The sequence below is a fragment of the Ochlerotatus camptorhynchus genome, unplaced genomic scaffold (assembly GCF_037179485.1).
Source record: "Ochlerotatus camptorhynchus isolate MF236.1 unplaced genomic scaffold, CSIRO-AGI_Acam_v1.1 ptg000105l, whole genome shotgun sequence".
Lineage (NCBI taxonomy): Eukaryota > Metazoa > Arthropoda > Insecta > Diptera > Culicidae > Ochlerotatus > Ochlerotatus camptorhynchus.
In genome coordinates, this window is record NW_027040595.1 from 653,598 (window position 1) to 675,939 (window position 22,342).

The 22,342-nt window shown below is 38.0% G+C and overlaps 1 protein-coding gene across 17 annotated transcripts in view; it reads right to left on the reverse strand.

Annotated features, from left to right (window-relative positions):
* Positions 1–7,291: 7,291 nt before the first annotated feature.
* The window catches only part of LOC135699279 (uncharacterized), a 95,711-nt gene continuing 80,660 nt past the window's right edge, over positions 7,292–22,342 (reverse strand). For 13 of the 17 annotated variants that reach the window (XM_065219489.1, XM_065219485.1, XM_065219482.1 and 10 more), the window contains 5 exons: positions 19,155–19,526; positions 18,961–19,098; positions 18,736–18,885; positions 8,366–8,435; positions 7,292–8,299 (listed from right to left, as the gene is read on the reverse strand). In XM_065219489.1, the coding sequence (XP_065075561.1) occupies positions 8,229–8,299; positions 8,366–8,435; positions 18,736–18,885; positions 18,961–19,098; positions 19,155–19,526 (801 nt within the window). In that variant the 3' untranslated portion in view covers positions 7,292–8,228. Of the gene's footprint in view, positions 8,300–8,365; positions 8,436–18,735; positions 18,886–18,960; positions 19,099–19,154; positions 19,527–20,165; positions 20,258–22,342 lie in introns of those variants that run through there. The other 4 variants (XM_065219495.1, XM_065219494.1, XM_065219491.1 and 1 more) reach the window with 4 other exon arrangements.

Below are 22,342 nucleotides of genomic sequence, written 5' to 3' on the forward strand. Positions count from 1 at the left end.
TGGCTTCAAATTTGTTTTCAAAAACTAGACCCTAGGGGAGCATCATGGGGTGACCTACCGGAACATCCGGAACAACTTTAACAATGGTCAATTCGTGAAAATGGTCCTAGAGCTCAACGCTTTTTTTTCTAAAGCACTAATGGAAGTCTCAACAGAATTACTTTGAACTTTTTACTAAAACATGTACACTGCGGGATTATAGGGTGAGCTTCTGGAGGATCCAGAATAACCGTAAAAGTGGCAAATTAATGAAAATGGTCCTAGAGCTTAGCCGTTTTTTTCTAAAACACTTAAAGAAGACTCATTAGAATTAAATTAGACTTGCGACAGTAAAATGAACTCGGACACTGGAGGGCCACGGTGTGACCTTCCGATAAATCCGGAACAAACGTGAAAGCGTTCAAATAATGAAACTTACATCTCTAATGTTTTGTAGTGTGATGCTTCACATAACAACCCATCTTTTGGATAGGTTTAAAAATATTTGTCATCCACCCTAGTATGTAAAATTAATTACTGATCGAATTGCAAATTTTTTCATTCAAATTCGGTAAGAGCTGTTTAAATAGTATTTTTTTTTCTAATTTTAGATCGAAAACAGTTAGACATACGATGAACACTAAAAGTGTAACCAAAACAATTAAATTTATTTCTAAACTTTTACTGATTAGATTTTTGTGCAAATTGGTCATACTCAAGTTTAAATGCCACAAGAAAAAAAAATTATTTGTTAATCTGGTGCAATCAAATGATCAAATTGATTCTTTCTGCAGCTCATCTGCTTACCTGATAGATTTCCTTCTAATTTTCCGACGATCCCGGGAATCTGCAATGACATGCTTTTTCAACGGTCCTTATATTAATTTCCAGCAGTGTAGCTATCGTAGGGGAATTAATTCGAAGTTTGGATCGGAATATGAACGCTTAGGGCAACGGGGTACTCTCAGAGGATTTCCATGCCAAAAACAGTCAACTTGTCCAAGAATGGAGTTGAGAAGGGTTTTGAGTAATGGAGGTATTTTTTTTATTCATTTTTATGAGATTTGTATGGGAGCTTTTGAAAAAAAAACTGCAGACTAAGACCAGTTTCACTAATTGATCACTTCTAGGGTTGTTCTGGATCTTCCGGGTGGTCACTACGTGCCAGATCAAATGTCCGAATTAATTCTAATGAGACTACTATAAGTGCTTTGGTATCATCACGGAACTCTAGGACTAATCATCGATACACAATCAAAACATTATATGTTGCATATGTTAGGCCCCCTCTTGAGTACTGTAGTATACTTTGGGCTCCATATCAAGATACTCATATAAACCGCATTGAATCAGTTCAAAAACAGTTTCTATTATTTGCTCTAAGAAACTTAGGCTGGACGAGTTTACCCTTACCATCTTATAAGTCTCGATGTATGTTGATCAATTGGGATGTCCTTGAAAAGCGAAGGCAGTTTGCAATGATAGCTTTTATAAACAATGTTGTAGCACAAAGAGTGAATGCCACAGAGATTTAAGAAAATCTAAATTTTTATGCTCCCACTCGTTCCTTAAGAAACAGAAATATGTTTTATATTCACAACCAAAGAACAAACTATGCCATGAGCGCGGCTTTAAATAGAATTATGTCTTGTTATAATAAACATTATGAAACAATTGATTTGAAAATGAACAAAAATGCTCTTAAAAAACGTTTCTTTTCGAGGTTAGTCAGAGATTGGAAATTAAAATAGATGTTAAGTGTTTTTGTAGATTAAACCGGTCTACATTTGATTGACGACGAATATATAAATAAATAAATTAATTGGTCACTTTTCATCCGACTCCACAGCCCTAAGGCAACACACATTTTAAAGATCTGCCTTAAAAATGTTGCTAGGTGAGCATTCATTAAGTACGTCACACTCTAAGCAGTGAGGGAGTTTACAATTGTGTGACAACACCAACAATACTCATGGACCGGAACCAACGGCTTTACTTCCCTTCCGAAGGAAGACGTGGCCAGAGATTTTAATGCCTCAGAAAAATCCCACCGACATCGGCTGGGATTGAACCAACCACCACCGAAGTCACCACTATACAAATGCAAAACGTAAACAATTCACGATTATTTGTACATTTCAGTTATATCCCTCCTTCGATAATCTCGTATTCTTACAGTTCTACGAAAACATTGCAAGATTCCACACAAAAGGAAAATTCAATCATTCTAGAAAATAAAAGGAAGTAACATTAAAAAACTTATCATTTTTTTATGAAAATGTCTAGTTTTACGGCATAGTGCCATGGATCACAACAATTTATTATTTTTAACTACAAGTGTTTTCGTCCAAATTTCTGAGAATCAGGAGGGTCAGCTAGTCACTTTTACGGATGTAAGTAAACTCCGAAAAATTGACACTTCCGGATCGTAAGCAGTCTCCCAGAGTCTTCAAAACTTCAGGATCAGAGATCAGGGTCCTCCGAAGAGCTTTGGAAGTTTTTTTTTTTCCTTGATTTGATTTCCGTCGATCTTGTTTTCCGTGCTGAGCACCAATGCTACCGACGCTAGGGAGGCAGCTCCCACACCTGGACCCTACCTATCGACTCATCAACGGCTTTACTTCCGATCAGAGATGCTATGCCTCAGAACATCCCGGTGGCGCCGACTGGGGTGAGAGATAATCACGCTTTCCACTACACCACCGGCGCCGCTAGCTTTGGAAGTTATTGTAGTTTATAGAGCATCAAATTCTTGAAGTCTCTCGCAGTTCCAATAATGATGAAGGTGTATTTCTGAGGCTACGGTAACTCAAGATGTTCCAAAGTTTTGGGAGTTTCGAAAAGTAACATGAACAGTGTTCGGAAAAACTCAAATCTCATGCATGAGTTTATGCACCTATGAGCTTTGCCTTGCAATATTCAACGTCGCAAAAATCACCAATGAGTTTTCAGGTTAAATAAGGATGCTGTCTATTGAGGTTTGAGTGGTTTTTTATAAGTTTAAACCTGGAATGATTTTTCGGTGTTGTGAGTGTGAGTGTGTAAATATGTATGAGAATCTCAGGCGCAAATTTTGTTTGCCACATTCCACGCGACTTTATTCTCGCAAGGAAGCTCAATGAATGAGATTTGAGAATGATTTTCCGAACACTGCTTCCGTTTCCTATCCGATTCGAACTCCTCTGCTACCTTCGCCCTAGACAAAAACTCAATTAATAAAGTAAAGCAGTATACTATGTGAAAGCACACAAGGGCAACGCGGTCGTTATCATGGACAAGGACGATTACGACAATCAGATCACAACGAAGATTAACAATGGACCTTTTAGACAGCTTCGTATACCCATTACAGAACATAGTGAAACACGTGGCGAAAGCACTGAAGGAGTGTAAATCAATATTAGGAGATGGAGCAGGTCATTTACGGGAATCCAATCCCATTCTACCCAGAATCAAAAGTCTCCCCAAAGTCCACAAACCGGGGAATAAAATGTGAGAGATCGTGTCTGCAGTTGGTTCTCCCACCCACAAACTAGCGAAGTGACTAGTCACAGAGTTCCAGAGTATGCCGAATTAGTTCCAGAGTAAAGCAGTTAGTAACACCCAGGAGTTCGCCCAGCAACTACAATCTTCAGGAGACATCAACGAGGACCAGATTATGGTATCTTTCGACGTCACAGCTCTTTTTCCCAGCATACCGGTCAAGGAAGCGAGTGGCTATTAAAACAACGAGAGAATGCAGCATGGAGAAACAAGGTTCAGACGTACCTTAAGCTGGGTCAGCCTTTGTATGAAAGAGAACTACTTCTCTTTCCGAGGTAACTTCTACAAGCAGACGAAAGGAGCCCCAATGGGAAACCCCCTATCCCGCCCCCTCCTTTTCATGGCCAACTTGGAGGCAATCCAGAAGGAGAAAGGACTATTACCAAGATCAGCAGAATTCACAAGGATATCAAATTCACTCACGAGGTAGAAAAGGCGGGAAACTCGCATTTCTCGATCTTCTCGTCATCAGGGAATCGTCATCATTTTCTTCACTTGAATACGAAATTTACAGGAAACCAACAAGCACCAAAAGAGTTATCCCCTATACTTCCAACCATTCGTTCCAGCAGAAAATGGCCGCCTTCCATCACATGATTCATCGGATGCAGACTCTTCCACTCAGCGATACATGAAAAGGTTAAGGAATTACAGTACATCTTCGAAACAGTAAGACTAAACAGATACAATGAGACCATAATCCAGGCAATCATCGATAAACTCGCGAAAATTCTACAAAGGAGATTATTTACAACCCTCACCGCAGCACCTGAACCCTTGAAACGAGTGTCCGTTCCATTTGATCAAGATATTACTTGTAAACTAAGACAACAGTTAAAACAATTCGGATTAGATTTAGTTTTCACCAGTATACATAACCAGTTGAAATCATTGTTAGGGTTCACTAAAGACCCAGTTAATGTTTTAGGTAAGCAGGTGTATATAAAATAAGCTGTAGTTATTGTAACAAAGTATACGTAGGCCAAACCAAGAGAACATTAGCAACTAGATTTAAAGAACATACAAGGCCAAAAACAAGAGGAACATATGATTTCAAATCAAAGGTTACAGTACACATTTTCATAGAGGACCACCAACTATCGACGGAGGACATCACGATTTTACGAACAGTATCTACACCATGGAATTATTATTATTATTTAGCTTTATTAAGGAGGCTTTCAGCCTTAGGCTGGTTCGCCTCCAAAATCCCCATGGAAATTGGATGTTGCAGAGAGCCTCGAGATCAACAAAAAACGGAATTCAACTTTACTCAACAGCGATCAAGGAAACGGACACACATGGTTTTTCAAGTTACTACCTAGGGCACATCAACGAGTAAGCAGCGGAGTACCTGGTCCTACAGGATAGGCAATTAAGTGGAATTAAATGGAAATTGTTAATCCTTCTCTCTCTATTTATATTCTCGTATTATGAAGAAGGGTTGAAATAAACATTAAAACAATACAAAATAAATGTTCAATAATTAGGATGGATTTTGTCTGTTCAACGAGGAGTAATCTCCAAGAGTGAGAAAATAATTAAGGGTACTTTAAGATGGATTGTTCAATAGCTTTTATGTACCAAAGAATAACACATGTTATAAAGAAGGAGTAGCTTCAAGGGCGAGGATTATTCAAAAGCTTTTGTAGGAAACATCTCCAAGATTGAGAAAAGTCTTTCGAGTTTTTTAGTGAATTGTTCGGTAGTTTAAAAAAAAAGATACATTATTAGAAAATTTCAGTTAAATAGCTCATATTGCACCTTAGTTTGGTTTGCTACTCTTTACTCTGTGCATTGCGTTTTCATCTTTTTGTCCCTTTGATCTTTAATCTCTTCGACCTTTTGTTCTTTAGTGTGTTTTATGGTTCGACTTTTTGTCCCGTCGACCATTTGTTCTTTCAACCTTTTGCCCTTCGACCATTTCTCCTTTGATCTTTTGTCCTTCAATCTTTTGTCCTTCGAACTTTGGCCCTTTGACCATTTGTCTTTGGACCTTTTGTCTTTGGACCTTTTGTCTTTGGACCTTTTGTCTTACAACCATGGCCTCGTCGTTTACGATGAGGAACAGTAGCAAAGATAGTACACATATTTGCTTTTCGCCAGCGGCTCCCTGGACAGAAGCAGATAAGGTTGAACTCTGCACGTGAAAGGCTCATACTTCGCTTCAATAAGGTTGGCAATTTTATCTGGTACTCCTCTTGCGCACCCCACAGATTCTACTGATTGAGTCGAGCCATATAGCTTACATGTTACAAACAGCCAGAGCAAATGTAAATCATAATCTATATTAAAGTACTTCAATAGTTTTCTACGGAAAATTTTGAAGAAAATAATTGCACGACCAATCGACGGATAGAAAAATTGATATTTATTTTATTGCATCAAATAGATATCAAATTGTTACTGTTTTTACGACACAACGGTGGACTCAATGTAAGGGGGAGAGGTAGCTCATCGATTCTTCCGGTTCGCCTCCTAGCATCGTGCTATAAGGTACCAGACGATAACCAGGGTAGTTGATCGATAGCTCGATGACGTCATTTCGTTGACGTCTGCAATGGGAAATTCTCATAGCAGGCGTTGACGATGGGACGTTGTCGAGTTTTTGAATAGCAACTATCGTGGTAACTCACCGATTACCTGTCGATCTGCCAAATTTGGAAAGACGTCTGCATTGAATTGTCTCATATAATAATATTCCGTCCACTATATCACAAGAAATTGCGAGTAGCTGAGTGGAATGGAGATAAGTTAAGCATTGGGTACAGGACCAAGTCTCCCCTGGGTGGTGCCAAAAGATGAGCGCAATAGAATCATCAAGTTGCCATAAGGCACGGAATGAGACTATTGCATGGCTGGGTCTTCCATTCGTTAGTCATTTCAGGTGGATTAGAACAGGTTTAGGTGGGCGTTGGCCAGATTTGGATTTTTCAGATGTAATCCTGGATAGGACCCTGTCATTGAACGTCACGTGAAAGTGGAACTTAATAAAGGCCTAAGTACTTTTTCGTAGTTTTTAGTTTTCGGATTTGGAAGATCGTCGGTTACAGTGGCCTGCTTACTGAGCAGAAAAACGCGGTCCCAGGTCCTTACATATCAAAGAGATTTATGGTAAAATCGCTTGTGTATCGTGTATTTTGCGAAACTCGTTGTTGTCGTTGGTTCCGGGTTTGAATGGATACACAAATTTGAGCAACGGTATTATGTGATATGAGGGGCTCGGTGGCCTTAGAGCAACCGTTTTTGCTTACTGAGCAGAACATCATGAGTCTAATCTCAGGCCCATCCTTATTCAAGATTCGTCAATCGTTTTATTTGTTAATATGACTACATGGTAATAACAGCAACTCGGTGATTAAAAAGGTGCTCGTCTGCCTAGTGGCAAACGTTTTTGCTTACTGAGCAGAAGACCGTGGGTTTAGTCCCAAGCTCCTTCGCGTTATATGATCGTTAGGAAATCAATTCAGCTTATCGTTTACCAAAACGAACCCTGCTGCAAACGCAACCCTCTTATCCAACATCCCAGTGATTCCTCGTGGAAGTGCAGAGGTGTTCTCGGCTTCCATCAAAGCGAGTGTCATGTCAACACAATCCTTCCCATTCCTTTCTTGACCTGTGTTCGGGCGCGGCCGGCGCTGGTATTGCCTAATTTAAGATCACCAGCTCAAGCTCAAGCTCACAACGGTGGACTCAATGTAAATGAATAAGGATTGTTCGACAGTGGGTGCTGTAAGAATGGGATATTAGCTTTAAAATAAACACACAATAATGCAAACTTTAACTTGATCACTTTTATTTTATCAATTTCGCTGTTACAATAGTTTGGCTGCACGTTATAACTGTATTGCGATTCTTCTTTACTATACCATTCAGTTAAATCCGACAACTATTTTTGTTCTTTTTTTGTGGGCAGAATATCTGCTATATAATGGTAACAATGTATAAGAGGACTGTTCAAACGGATGCCCGGGCTATAAAATTGTCTAAAACAATAACAAAATCTAAACCAATGCATGTGTAACCTGATTATGATGCGGATGATACAAAAATACTATTGTTTTCGGATATATAAATAAGAGCTAAATTATACTATTGACCAACTTAAGCAAGATAACAGACTGCTGGTAACAACTGATGATATAAAAGTAACCATTAATAAGCTGCGCAGTGGACGATTTTTGCCTTCGAAATATTGTTGAACTGTACTAGTTTCGTAACAATTACAAACGCATGCAAGTTTACTACACATCGAATGTAACAATGAATAAATAAGTTTAGAATTTTGTGTTCGTTGGTGAGCATACATTTCTTGTATATATCTGAGCTGAAGTTTTGGTTGGACCAAAGAAGTCCTAAATTTGAGCCGATTTGTGTGTGAGTTACTAAATTATGTACAGAAAGCTAGGGTGCAACTTATACAACATGGAAGCAAATTAAATTTATATTTGGCCGCTTGTGTCCAAATTGTCACGCTTTCGTTATTTTATTTGCTTGATTATTCACCTGCCTGCCCTTTTCAGTCAAAATAGAAACAGGATTACTATAGTACCTGTAGTATAACCCTTTCTATGTAACTTGTGTTTTTTTTTTTAGAAAAATATGAGCTCGTGCAATCATTGTGTCATGTTTGCATAGTTAGGTATATCAATTGTTGCTGATTCTTAGGCTTCCTTCGCTGGAACGCTATCGAACTTCTCGATGCACTACTCTTCGTTTGGACCGAATGCGCCAAAGGTGTCACCCTTTTTGACATCCTTTGCTTTCAGTACGACATCTGGAATAGGACATTGAGATTGATGAGATTTGTGATTGTTCATTTGGAGCACCATGCCATAGTTACCGCCAGCAGGTTTGTTTACGCTGTCATCCAATTTCACCAACGACAGTTTCATCATTCCGCTAAGCACCACCTGGAACAAGAGATACTGTTATAGACTTTAACATGAAAATCACTATTTCTATGTGATTTAAATTTATGCAACGCTTTTGGGATTGATATCACTGGATGCATTCCTTCAGTCAGGTATGTGCTTTGTTCAAGAAAGCGATTAAACCTATTCTGAATTACAGTCTTCAGCCATGAAAGAAGGAAAATATATGTACATAAAATTGGTTATTTTTAGTAAAAACAACTCTAAAATTTCACATATTGTATTCCGAGTAACAAAGTTTATTATCTGCAGAAATACAGAATCTTCAAACACGATCAACAAACAATTGCTTTGCATATAAACTTAGATATTTTTTTTTCATACTTTCCACAGCTCATTAATTTTCAACAGTTTAATAATTCGTTTTTTTTTATAACTTGAGTTCATTCGTATCTTTTTTGTTATAACTCAATGCAACTGCCAAATTTACCTGCATTTTTATGAAAATGTGTTGTGCATGAAGCCAGAATCGAATACACAGAAAGTACATATTAAGTTTTAAGAGGATAGTGGTGCTCTCTTTTCCATAATGAATTTCTGGCTGAAGAAATACCGACCTAGTTACCAAGATAGCCACTATTAGTTTATCGTTTTGAAGACTCTGCGAACTCGATTGGATGTATCCAGAGCCTTGTTCGTAGCAGACAATGGCTTTTTTGCCGTTCTGCAGGACGTCACAATACATGGCCGCCCAGAGGCCTATGCAACAATCATATGCCGCGATCTGATATCTGTAGCATTCAGAGAACTTTTAGCAGAGTCACCTCGGTGCCAGTTATCCTCACTGAGTGTCTGTCCACCATGGAGATGCAGCTCAAACCAGAGATGCAAAATATCGACCATACACGGTGATACTGACAAAACAGCTTTCGTCACTCACTCGAGATAAACATCATCTTCAAGCGAAATCATGTCAATTTTCAGTACCGTAAAACGGGGTATCTTTTTTTTTTTTTTTTTTTCCTTTGGTTTGTTTTTTTTTCCGTCGATCTTGTTTTCCGTGCTGAGCACCAATGCTACCGACGTGCCAGGAAGGCAGCTCCCACACCTGGACCCTACCTATCGACCCATCAACTCATGAACCGGGGACCAACGGCTTTACTTCCCATCCGAAGGAAGGCGTGATCAGAGATGTTATGAAACGGGGTATCTTTGATAATGCGGGTAACTTTGATAGTATAATAGAAAGATTAAATTTACTCGCTGCGCTTTTTCCAAATTAGAAAAATTGGTCCCATATTGTAGCTTAGGGTATTTCCGTTGATAGTGTATATAGTTTTTATATAGTATGTTTAACATATTTTACAAACATATTAAAACACAACTTTCGTGTTTTTCGCCTGTTTTAAAAAGCACTCAAACCATCACTTATGAAATGTATTTCTGATATAGCCATCACAAATTCAATGGTGTATTCTTATTGCTTATAAGGTTTCCTGATTATTTACTCATTCAAAGTTTCATATTTTAAGATCTAAATTGTTTGAGTTTCACCCATTTTTTTTTACATTCATCGAGCATTATCAAAGTAACCCCAAATCAAAATACTGAAGTTCGGTCACAAAACTAAAAAAAATAGTGTAAATGCTTTAATTTCCTTTAAACATATTACTAACGAATTAACTCTTGGATCCTCAGTACTTATTTTAAAAATATAAAACTTGAAAAACATTCATTACTGTAAAAAGAACATACTTTAAAAAACTATCAATGTTACCCCGTTTTACAGTAATAACAATGCTTTTATTTTTGTTAATCACTTTAACGCTCAATTGTGACTTATCCGGGGTGAGATTTGAACTCGTGACTTTGGCGTGAGAGGTATGGATGCTAACCACAACGCCGGGGTCGCCCCCGAGTAGTAACAATGCTGTCAATTACAAAACATGTAGTGTAGTTTTTGTTATCACCTAAATTTGTAACGGAATTAAGTGACTTTAACAAAATAAATACATGGAGCCGTCAAAATGAACAAGCATCTACGTTCATAAATACCTAGATAACAATAATATTAGCGGTGCCGGTGGTGTAGTGGTAAGCGTGATTACCTCTCACCTCAGCAGGCCTGGGTCCAATCCCAGTCGGCGCCGCCGGGATGTTCTGAGGCATAACATCTCTGATCAGGGAAGTAAAGCCGTTGGTCCCCGGTCTATGAGTTGTTGGGTCGATAGGTAGGATGAGGGCTGTGAGGTGTGAGAGCTGCCTCCCTGGCGTTAGTAGAATTGGTACTCAGTACGGAAAACAATTCAGGGAAAAACTATCACGTGCACTCAAAAATATTACTAAACAATGATAGATTAAAATTTAAACATTTTATGGTTATGCATCTTTTATACATTGTTCCGATTAAAATTTCTCTTCAAAATTATGCTAACTCCGAATAACAGAGCGAAAATCGTTTACTGTATTGATTTTTCTGACGTTTATAACAAGCTCACTTGGTGATTCCGTTAGGTAAAAAGTCTGTTATCCTCATTTTCGTTATTTTAACTCCAACTAAATAGTTCAGTAAAACAAAAACAAATAATCTAGTGTTTATTGGGATATTGATTATTGTGAATGAGTATCGTTGATTTGATTTGTACGAAGGAATGTCCGAATCAAGACCCATCACGATGTGAATTCCGGTGCGACAAGCAAAGTTGGGAAGCGAGTCGACAACATAGTGAAGGTTAATCACGGTTTGCAGGTGGAACTGGCTGAAGTTCCTTTGAATGAAATCTGGAAATATGCGAGGACTTCAGCCTGATTGCCTAGAAGAGGTCAACGTTGCCAGTCAAGCCTAACTGCAACACACGTAAGTCGTTTACGAGCAAATTATAATGTTCAATTTTGTTTATTAAATATTCCTCCCACACAGCGAATGATGCAAAAGCTGACCAATATGAGGCAGCTCACGAGAAGACCAGCATTGTCTCGACGGGAGTAACTTGTGCTTGTACTCACTGCATGGACGGAGATTGGGTGTACACAAATTTGTCCCAAAGTCACAATAGTTGGGGTACGAGTGCAAGATAGCCAAAACGGATTCTTCGTCTCACCACCAATATTCCATCAACGGGACTTCTGCACGGAGGATTGCACCACTAGTTGTACCATCTGTCTGGGGTGGCCATTGTGTTCCCCGAATTCCTACCTTTGCTATGGATCATTGCCATTCACCATTCAGACGTTGATTTATGCAGTTTCTACTCCAACTTTAGAGGAAATACAAATCTTTTCCATATATGTTTTTTTATTGAGTTATAAAACAAAAAAAGCAAAAGAAAGGGACAGCAAAATTTAATCACAAATAAAGGCCAGGTTTACATTGGAAGAATAAATGCAGTTTATACTATCTATGTATAAACTGCTTTTGTACTTAGTATGTATTCTCTCTCTTAATACCAACTTATGCGTCGGTCAGGAGAGTTGCGATTTAGCGTAGCATTTAATCGATTTACATTTGAAAATCTTTTGAGTGTGAACACTTTCAACGACAATGAAAATTCTCCGCACTCAAACTCAAAACTCTTGATTTCATTGGCGACCGGACTTTGTAGAACACAAACTGCCTTCGGGCAAGGAATTGACATATTCTGGTATTCGAGATAAAAACTCGTACACGCAAAAAAAAAACGACAATGATTCAGCTGTTTAAACGTCATCTGAAACAAGCAGTGGTGTTCCAAAGTTGTGCTTAGACATTCTGGGACACCCTATACACGAAAAGTGCTTTTTTCAATTATGGACGTCCAGCTGTGGGCGGCAGTATTTTCAGCGGTCATGACGATAACGGCTAGTGATGGAAACTGGTATTTTAGGTACTGTTCGGGTGTTTGCTATAGAATCAAATCTTAAAGGTTTTAAACAACCAAATTTGTTTCAAAGTTAGTGAGATTGATAGATCAGGTATGCTATGTCAATTCGATCTATTTTTCTTCGAACCCAGAGGCTCACGGATTCCAATACGGATCCGAATACCGAAAATACCGGATTCCGATATTTTTTTGTATTCGGGTCGGCATTGCAGCTCGTAAGGTCTCAAATTCGAAGCAACACATATACAATTAACATAGCATTCTTCATCTATCAATCTCACTCACTTTGAAACACATTTGGATGCTTATGGCCTTCTATATTTGATTCTATAACAAAAACACGAAGAGTACCGAAAATACCGACTTCTATCCCTAATAGCGGCGCCAGTCGACGCAGCCGGTGAAAACTGCAGAGTATTACGATCCAGCATAACTACGGCGGCCACCTCGTCTAGCTCAAAAGTGAATAGTGGAGCTGACTGACTCCAGTGCAGCCAATTTAGGCGCTAGCGAGTACGATCTCATGTCGTCTGGATTCTTTTTCTTGGGACTAACTTCGTCTTACACTGCACAGTGATGCTACCACTTATTTATCTATATCGATGACCACTTCTGCAGGTTCTGATCTATCCTCGTCGTGCTTCAGCAGCAGTAGTTGATGTTGTTAAAAGTGGATCCAGGAAAGCTAGCGGCAGTAGTCCACTGATTTATCTATGGTCAAATCACTGAAAATAATATTATTGTAGACATTTTATAGACCATGAACCATGATCCCATTTTTGTGATCAAACACAACTCAAGAACTTAAATCACGTTTACCAGAACTGAAAATCATGGTTATCAGAACTGAGTTCACGTTTCTATGACTTTTATTGCCTTTGCTGGTGCCCAGTGCACCGTAACGCAGGCGTTACGTTTAGTTTGCAGAATAATGTTCACGATTCCATGATTTTCATTGATGGTATACATTCGTAAACGAAAATTTTACTAGAAGTATTTTTAGTATACGTCTGTGATTTCTATATGAGGGTACACTTTGTGAAAACCGAAAATGGAACATGTAACAAAATTATGAAAGATTTTGAACGTTAATAACTCAGCTGCCCCTGGAGCAATTTCAATAATTTTATCACCAATCGATCAGATACATACTCACTTCTACGCAACTGTTAAATTTAAGACTATATCATTTTTCAATATGTCACTATTGAAAATTGCACGAATGTGCAACTGTTGCTATGATAATTAAAATTATCACCGATTGCCTGCCAAAAGCGATTTCCCTAACACAGATTTCAAGGTTGAATTTCATCCGGACTCACCAAACGGTGTTTATTCAATCACTGCGTGGTATGTGGTGGTAAGTGGTGGTGTTCTCTAGTACACAACGAAGACTCCCCGCAAGCAAACTAGCTACTAAGGCTAGCCTCAACCGCTGATCGGATTCAGATCCAATCACCGTGTGATTGGTGGTGTTCGGTCGTCAGCATCAGCAGCAGCAGTGCTTTCGGCGTGTGGCGTTGAACATTGTTCTCCAGTACACAGCGAAAGGCAGCCTGCAAGCAGTGAGTTGCAGCCCACATGAGCATCCATAGAAGGAGGAAGAATCTGCCCGCTATTGATTGGAATCAGTAGCTCTTCGTGAGTCGCTGATGGCCATCTATGTCTCCACTCCAAACAACATACAGCTCACCAGCCTCATCTGTTTTTAACGCCCTAATAGCTCAGCATTACTAAACCATCACGACAAAACGGTCCTTTTCAGGACCACCATAAATTTGTAAAAGAGTATTTTTTTGGACATTTGTCAAGGTCATCAATCGGATGTCAGTTTCCGTATCAAGATAGGGCTGGAATTAGGGCGTAACAGCTTTTGTAAACAATGACTTCTTTCGATTATGTCTTGAAAGTCAAGGCTCGCCCACGCAAATCAATATCACCATCAGGTCGGGTAAGGCTACTTCTACCCGACGGTAATATTGGTTTGCGGGAATTTTTTCTACGAATCCGTTAACATTAGAACTTTATCATTTTTCAAAATGTCACTTTAGAAAATTGCACGGATGTGCAACTGTTGCTATGACAATTAAAATTATCACCGATTGCCTGCGAAAAGCGATTTCCCTAACACCGATTTCAAAGTTGAATTCCAACCGGTCGCACCAAATGGTATTTATTCAATCTCTGCAAGTCTATTTTTATAATGAATCCATTATTGAATCTAAATGGGCTCTTTGAAAATAAAAACATATCTAAATATAAATTGTATCTCCGTTATTACCTATAAGAGAAGATAAATACAGCTATTTAAAATCAGTTTAAGATTCTTTTAAAAAACCTTACTAAAAAAATTACTTATTCTTTTAAAAACCTACTTTTATCAATCAATCAATGCAGATTTAGGTGGAATGATATGTTTTGAGCCTGAAATTGAAATTTTAGACTAAAAGTCTCTTCTACAAAGTTGTTCCTTATAGTTAGGCCCTCATTTTTATGATAATGAATTCTAGGGTGGTTCCTATTATCATTAAAATCAAACATCTAACTTTTTTGTTTGAATAAATTAAGTTATACATTCTCCGGCAAAGTTATAGCTGAGCTAATTTTAAGCAACTTTGTTGAAAATAACTTTTTTGTATCTCCGATTGGCCGATTTAGAGCTATTTTCTTGAATTGAGTTAGGGTGGCTCTTAAAAAAACAGTTTTTTTGCTCTATTTTTCTTATTTCGAATTTCTTAGCAAAGGTGTCTTGAGATAACTTTTAGATCTTAAGAAGGCGCAAATTTTTGCTGCAAAAAGCTTGTCAATATCTTTCGCTGATCAAGAGTTATTGACGTTTTTATACTAAAAATATGCAGTTTTCAAATGTTAATATCTCTGGTTGCGGCAAACAAAAAAAAATTTTTTTTGCAGCATTTGAAAGGCCGTATGTTATTGTCAATAATATGAAAAAATGGGAGGTATATTATTTTTTAAACTCGTATAAAATCAATTTGAATTTATTCATATTTTTTACTATATTTGAGTATGTATATCTTTTTTATTAGAAGATATACAGGCAACAAATCCTGCTATAAAACATTCGTCTTAAAGAGTTTTAAAAGTCTCTACAAGATGACTTTCATGATAAATTTCAAATAAAAAAGTTATTGCTAAAAAACTATTTTTTCCAGGAACACCCTAAGTCAACTCCGAAAAATTACTCTAAAATGAGAACGTTAGATTTTTGATTTTAATGATAATAGAAACCACTCTAGAATTCATTGTCATAAAAATGAGGGCCTAACTATAAGGAACAACTTTGTAGAAAAGACTTTTAGTCTAAAGTTTCAATTTCAGGCTCAAAAGATATCATTCCACCTAAATCTGCATTCTGTACCACTGTGCATTGCGAGATTAAAAAATATGTGGAGCTCAAACCAGATTAGTTCAAGCACCAAAATTAGAATTTTCAATAGTTTCCTTCGAGAGAGCAAATAGAGCGAAAGTGTGTACGTCGCTCTGTGCTGATTTTCGCTTTCGCTTTGCATTGTTTGACACTGTCAGTTGGAGCTACACCTCCCGGTCACTAGATTTTGTGTGTCGTGTCTCGGTCAGATGTGGTAAATGGACATTTTAACTGCAGAGATGTCACCACCGACGAACCGACATGAAACTTAAACTTAATTCTTGATCGAGAATCCATAACGGTCGATTCAAATGTGCAGCGATCCCATCTGTCAAAATCATAGAAATGTTTTATCTAGATAAAAATAATTTGTCCGAAATAGATTAGACACGAACCAACTCATAAATTTTGTACGCGTGTTCGTAGCTAGGATAAATATTTTCCGTGAACACGGCGGCAGATGTCAGTTTTGTGCTTTGAGCAGAAATTTCTTTGTAATCTGTATAATCATTCATGTCGGTTTGTCGGTGATGTTTTTTCCCCCTAACATTTTTATGACATCCACCACTGATCTCAGTCGGGACCTTAAATACTTCTTTTTTTACAGAAGTTGCATCGGTTTGCGGTCTTCAACGAAGTTGTTTTGTATAGTTTGCTAAATCTAAGGTTAAGTAAAAATTGAGCTATATTTGAATTTTTGGCAAGCAATTGAACAGTTTTTGACCGTTTCCCATGTATTTTCCCATACAAATTATAAAGCTCTCCCGCAAATCCAGATCGTAGCCCAATTCGTCAAAATTTGGCACAGTTGTTGGAAACCTCATTACGAATCTAAAAAGCTGTGGGGAGTAGGGTTGAGGGTTGTAAAGTTGACACACACTAATGAATAACCAACATGTGAAGCACTCATCTGTTTGTGTCGAAATAGTGTTTAATAAATTTTAAAATTGAGACATTCAGCTCTGAATAGATTTATTAAGATAATTGAGCCTCATAAAATTTACGACCTGGATTAAATCTGCGCTGTTATTCGTGTGCGTGTAAGCGAAGCGCTCTGAAAAGCTGCGGGTCGTCATTAACCAGTGTCTGTGGTACTTAATTCGTGCCTGATGGCTGCACCAACTGGATCTTGAGCGCTGAGCTCTATCGTCAATGTCATCAATTCAATCGAAAGTAAGTGGAGCTGATCCGGCCCCGCTGTTCCACTACGAAGGGACGGAAACGAAATCTGCAAGAAAGCGCTGGATTAGAACCCAGCAGTACATCACTCATGGTGACTGCCCAAGTAACCAAAAACTCTGATAAAAGGCTATTTGAAGCTTAAGTAGCTTGGTTGAAGGTCACCCAGTCCATCTGCGTGAGAGCAGCACGCCATCTGAGCAAGCATGTGAGATATATTAAAGTGAAATGTTGTTCCGCCTACTGTTGGAGTTGTCAGTGCCAGCTGACTGAGTTGAATACCCGCATGGTATTCCAACACACTTATGGCGCTGTGGTTAGCGTTCGTAGATCGCATGCCGAATACACGGGTTTGAATCATTTTTTTTATGTTTGGATCGAATATTCATGCAGTGGAATATAAGAATTATGATTTATTTGAGCCATTTATGTACATGAAATATTGTTACTAATAAAGACTTTGTTTCATGTGGGCCTCGACGGACCTTTTTAAGACATTCAAGTTGCTAAGAAGTTCCATATGGATTTTTTAAGAAACTTTAAAGTTGCTAAGAAGTTCCGCGGGAAACTTGTTCGAAACTTTTTTGCGGCCATGTTTTCAGCCTTGCCTGAAGTTCCTAAGAAGTGTTTAGGGATGCTTTTTGGAACTTTTTTTGGACTTCAAGGTGCTACCAGTACGCATCGGAACTTTTTGGAACCTGAAGATCCTCGTGTGCTTTCTATAGCTTCTAAAGTAGCCAGATAGTTGTGTTGGAGCTTTATTTGCCCTTGGAACTTGAAAGTGGGTTTATCGTTGAATGCGCAACTTTTGATTACTTGGGAATAAAGTTCTGTCCGAACTTTATTTGAACTTTATCGAACTTTAAGGTTCTCTCGGAACTTTATTTGAACTTTATGGAACTTGAAAATGAGTTTTATCGTTGAATGTGGAACTTTTGGTTGCTTTGGTGAGCCTCTACAAATAAATCATGGAAGTTACACTAGCCATGTAACAATTCGGGTTTTATGACGGTTCTGTAGACCGTGATTCAGACTTGTAGAATGCTTTAAAACTTCGATAAAACTTGAAATGTTACTGTGGTCTTCAGGATATACTTACACACTTAGAAAAATTTATGTAAATTTTCGTGCTCTGAGACTGACATATAAGAGAGTAGATTTTGAAATAAAATTATGTCATAATAGAAGCGGAATTCGGTTTAATCAACCGTACTTTCGAACTTTTCAGTCTCGGGGCACTTAATGTTACATTACATGTTTGTTTACGTCTCATTCTTTATGTAAAAGATGGATTCCGTCAAGTAGGTCAAGACTAGGTATTTCTAAGTGTGTATGAGGGAGCGTATGTAGTTTCTATCCAAAATTTATGCGAATCACGTTAGCGTCACCGATCTTATTGTCATGGCATGCAATTTTATTGAGTGTTTGTCACTGTTGAAATATCCAATATGAACCTTTAGTTAAATTAATCCACATTAATCCTCTTTATAAACTTATCATCTATCAATCAATGCTACAACTTATTACAACTATAAACAGCATGTTAAAACTTTTAGAAGCCATAAAGGAATAAGGAATTTGGATTAGAGGATGTTCGCAATGCGTGAGTTACTGATTTTGAAGGTGAATCATCATATTGTAAGGTTTCAATTCGCAAACTACCAAATTCGGATAATTAGTCAAGAATATTGCATTCACACAGCACATATAACGTCGGTTAGAGAATGGAGCAATGAAGATTCTTGACGAAACCGGATATCAGTAAAAGGGATCAGGTAGGGGGATGAAATGCCATGGGTTCTTAAAATGTTCAAAACAATCACTCTGTGAAACCCAATACAGCATCGCGTGACGCGAGTTGTCATACGGAACAAGACATTCAGAATAGCCCCGAGCTGGTTTTTACCCTTACCTCCCTCATTGGTGACGCCACACGGGCCGTTGGTGAGGGTTGAGCAACCATGGTGGTCGGTTCAGATCCTAATAATACGTTGACCTCCAAACTACGACCCTGGTTTAGGTTCGATAGCGATTCAAACACCACCACCAGGTTTAGGTCGAACTATTGTTTTACAACGCAAAGATAAATGTACACCTTATTTCGGCAAATGGAAAAGTTAAACGGGGTAATACTTACAGGCGTTTCTTCACTTCTTTTCTGACTAGCTTCCAGTGTTTCGACGGCAAGCTCCGAATCTGCAACCGAAACCTTCTGTGGCACATTAGCATCAAGCAGGATGCACTTTGACTCTGCTCCATCGGCTTCGATGAGTGACTGTGAGATTGAAATGTTGGTATAAGGTGTTTATTCAAACAAAATCGGATTCTAACCTGATCCAGCGTGACATGCTGCACTGGAGTTCCAGGACGACTGGAATGTTGTCCTGGCTCGTAGGCCGCCCTCTTCTCCATGGGTATCACCTTCAGTAAACTGCGATCTTCACTGACTTCTCGTTTCTTCGGAACAGCACCCGTTAGGTGTTGTTGCTTAACCATTGGAGCATCTTCTTCAGCTTCTGGCTGTTGTTCCTTCTGTTCCATTTGCTCCTGTTGTTGTAGTAGCTCTTCGCGTTCTAGCTGTTCGTCCTGTTTTTGCATTTCGCTTACTACAGTCTTGCTACTGTCGTCCACGGGTTTACACACGTGACCATTCTGCTCGGTAAGCTTCTCAGCTATTTCGGTATTGTCGGTTTCTTCTGTTTCCTGTTTGATTCGGTAGCCATTTGAAGGGAGGGAGTATACGATCATTCAATGATCAAAAGTATCACAATTAGATAATTGTTCTAGGAAACGTTTCACGAGAAAACGAAAGCAGAACAGAAGAATTGCCAAACAACAGAAGAACAATCCAAATTTTGAATTTTTATTTGTACAGAAATCATAACCAACAGAAAACAGAGTAGGGAATAAATATCGTGGGTAAACAAACAGTGTGAGCTTGTTTTAATTTACAGGAAACTGAGTAAATAGTGTGTATAAGTAGTGGTAACAAAAAGACAATTCACTCTATATTAAACAAAAAAAAAACAAGTTCAACTTAGTACTACTACTGAGGGTTAACCAAAGATGCTGCCCGGGTCAGGAAGAGCCTTCAGTTGCTGACTTGATTTTGCCTGTGGTCTAGTACTCGAATTAGTAACTGGGTCGCAACTATTTTACACGCTGGCTGGAGACTCTTGTGCATTGATTTTTTTTTATTGATTTTCCAACTAAAATAAGTTTCTAATGAGACTGAGTAGTTAAACAAAGGTGCGGGCTATTAACTCGGAGGAAAATAATAAAAGTAGAGGGAACACAACGGCTTGCAAAATAAAAAAAACACGAAATCAATGGTGCTCTAACCTTGCTTAAGTTGTTCGCCGATTTTTTAATGCTATCTATTTTCATTAACTGCTCATCTGCTGCGCTTATCAGACCTTGAATAGCCGTGACGACTGTTAATTAGATATTCGTGTGGTTCATGGGGGAAAGAAGTTTGTTGTGGGGGTTGTTTTTTTGTTTCAGTCGGCGAAATGTGGTTGGTTTGTTATGTGCGTGTTTGACGATGTGATGTCATTATTATTTTATATTTTAAGAGTGGTCGGTTTTCGTTTTCGTAAAAAATATGAAAAAGAAATGAAACAAGAGATAATTTACTTCGATGTACAACTCGTTAGGCTGTTGATTGCGTAGTGCAAGATATAGCAAAACAAATGTTCTCTAGGTTGGAAATCAAAAACAAACGCTTCTGTTAGAAGGCATATATGTATTTCTAAAAATAAATGAAAGTTAACTATGTAAAATTCTCCTGATAAAGTAAGTCTGAAATTCAATTCTAAAAGATGAAAGTGAAAAATATCCAGAAAAATGCCCTTTTTGTGAATGATACGTTCTTCGGGGATAGTCACATCATTCCAGATGACATGGTTAGGTATGCTAGATTGTGTGGGGATGTCAATGTCCAATTTTAATGTATTAAGGTTCTGAATTAGAATGTGACTGCAACTGATTGTTTTCTTATATATAAAGATTCTCACCAATTTCACTTAGAGGAAATATCGGCACCCATTCGTGTACTTTTCCATAAATATTAGTTTGAGATCGAATTACGTCGTTCAAGGATATCCGAAATATTACAAATATGGTGAAGGATTGGCACGATCCCGTAAAGCTACAGTCACTTGTGCTGTGGGTTGAACGTACCTACTGAAAAGATAGTCCATGCTGCCGATGTCCACCTTTCTCTATTTGCTTTCAAGTCATTTGCACAGCTACTAAATTTTGAATTAATTGAATCAAATATTATAATAGGGTTGATCCCATACTTGCTTTTCTGTGTGATTCTGTACACCAAAAATCAAAAGAATGTTTTCGTATTTTGTGCACCATATTATTTACTTACAGCAACTTACAGAAAGTTGCAGCAGCCTACAGCAAAAACAAAAAAGCAAGTACGATGACAAACCTATTAACCATATGGTCCACTTTCTCAATTTCTACATATTGCGCCGCTTATCATAAATAAGAGTTTTGCGACGGTTATAACACGCATGCAAAGATATACGTGAGATAATTGCTACGTCAAATGCATTCATGGACGATGAGATCGGCTCAGAATTGAGTTGCATTCAATTAAATTTAGTAAAAAGTGGGTTTACTCACAAAGTGAGTAAAATCTTCCGAGTTTTTCCAAGAAAAACTTCTCGGATATGACAAAAGTGTACGACAATTTTTCTCAGTCTAGCAATATACTAATAGACTGAGTGAAACCACTGTCGATTTTCCTCATATTCGAGAAGTTTTCCTGGAGAAGCTAGTTACTCACTAAGTCGAATTCAACTCAATTTTTAGTCGATCTTACCCAGATTGCTCCAATAGATTACACAGGTAGGGCGTAAGCCGAACATACTGAGTATATTTGAAAATTTGTCAACCCGAATTTGGGTAAATATAATCCACATATGAATAGTTTTATGCAAATTGGACTTAAATATAAACATTAGGAGTTGAAATTTTCGCTACACAGTGCTCAAACGGTTTCACATCAGGTCCTGATTAGCCTCCCAAAATTTAAACTCATTTGGTAAGAAACTGACTTGGCACAAATTATTCGAAGTTTGTATGGAAATTACTATGGGAAAACAAAAATTGTTGTTCATTGTCTTCTATCCATTTTTCATATTGCTTTTTCGAAAATTTATGTAACTATTCTTACGGGAAATTTTCTAAGCTACAACTTTGTCGAATATTGTTTTTAAGCCAAATGTCAAACTAAATTGTTATTAATTGTTTAAGAGATTGATAATCTTATGGCATGATCAAACAGCTGTTCTGTAGGCAACACTGTTTTCTGCAGTGTGACATAGTAGCCATGATTTTGTGCTCCATTCTTCGCACCAGAAACTCCAATGTTGCCTGCTGAACAGTTGAATGAGCATAATCATAAGACATCAGTGACTTGAATCATTGTTCCTTACATTTGATTGAAAAGTAGTTTTCAACAAAGTTGTAGCTGAGAAAATTTGCTACAATCACTGCTA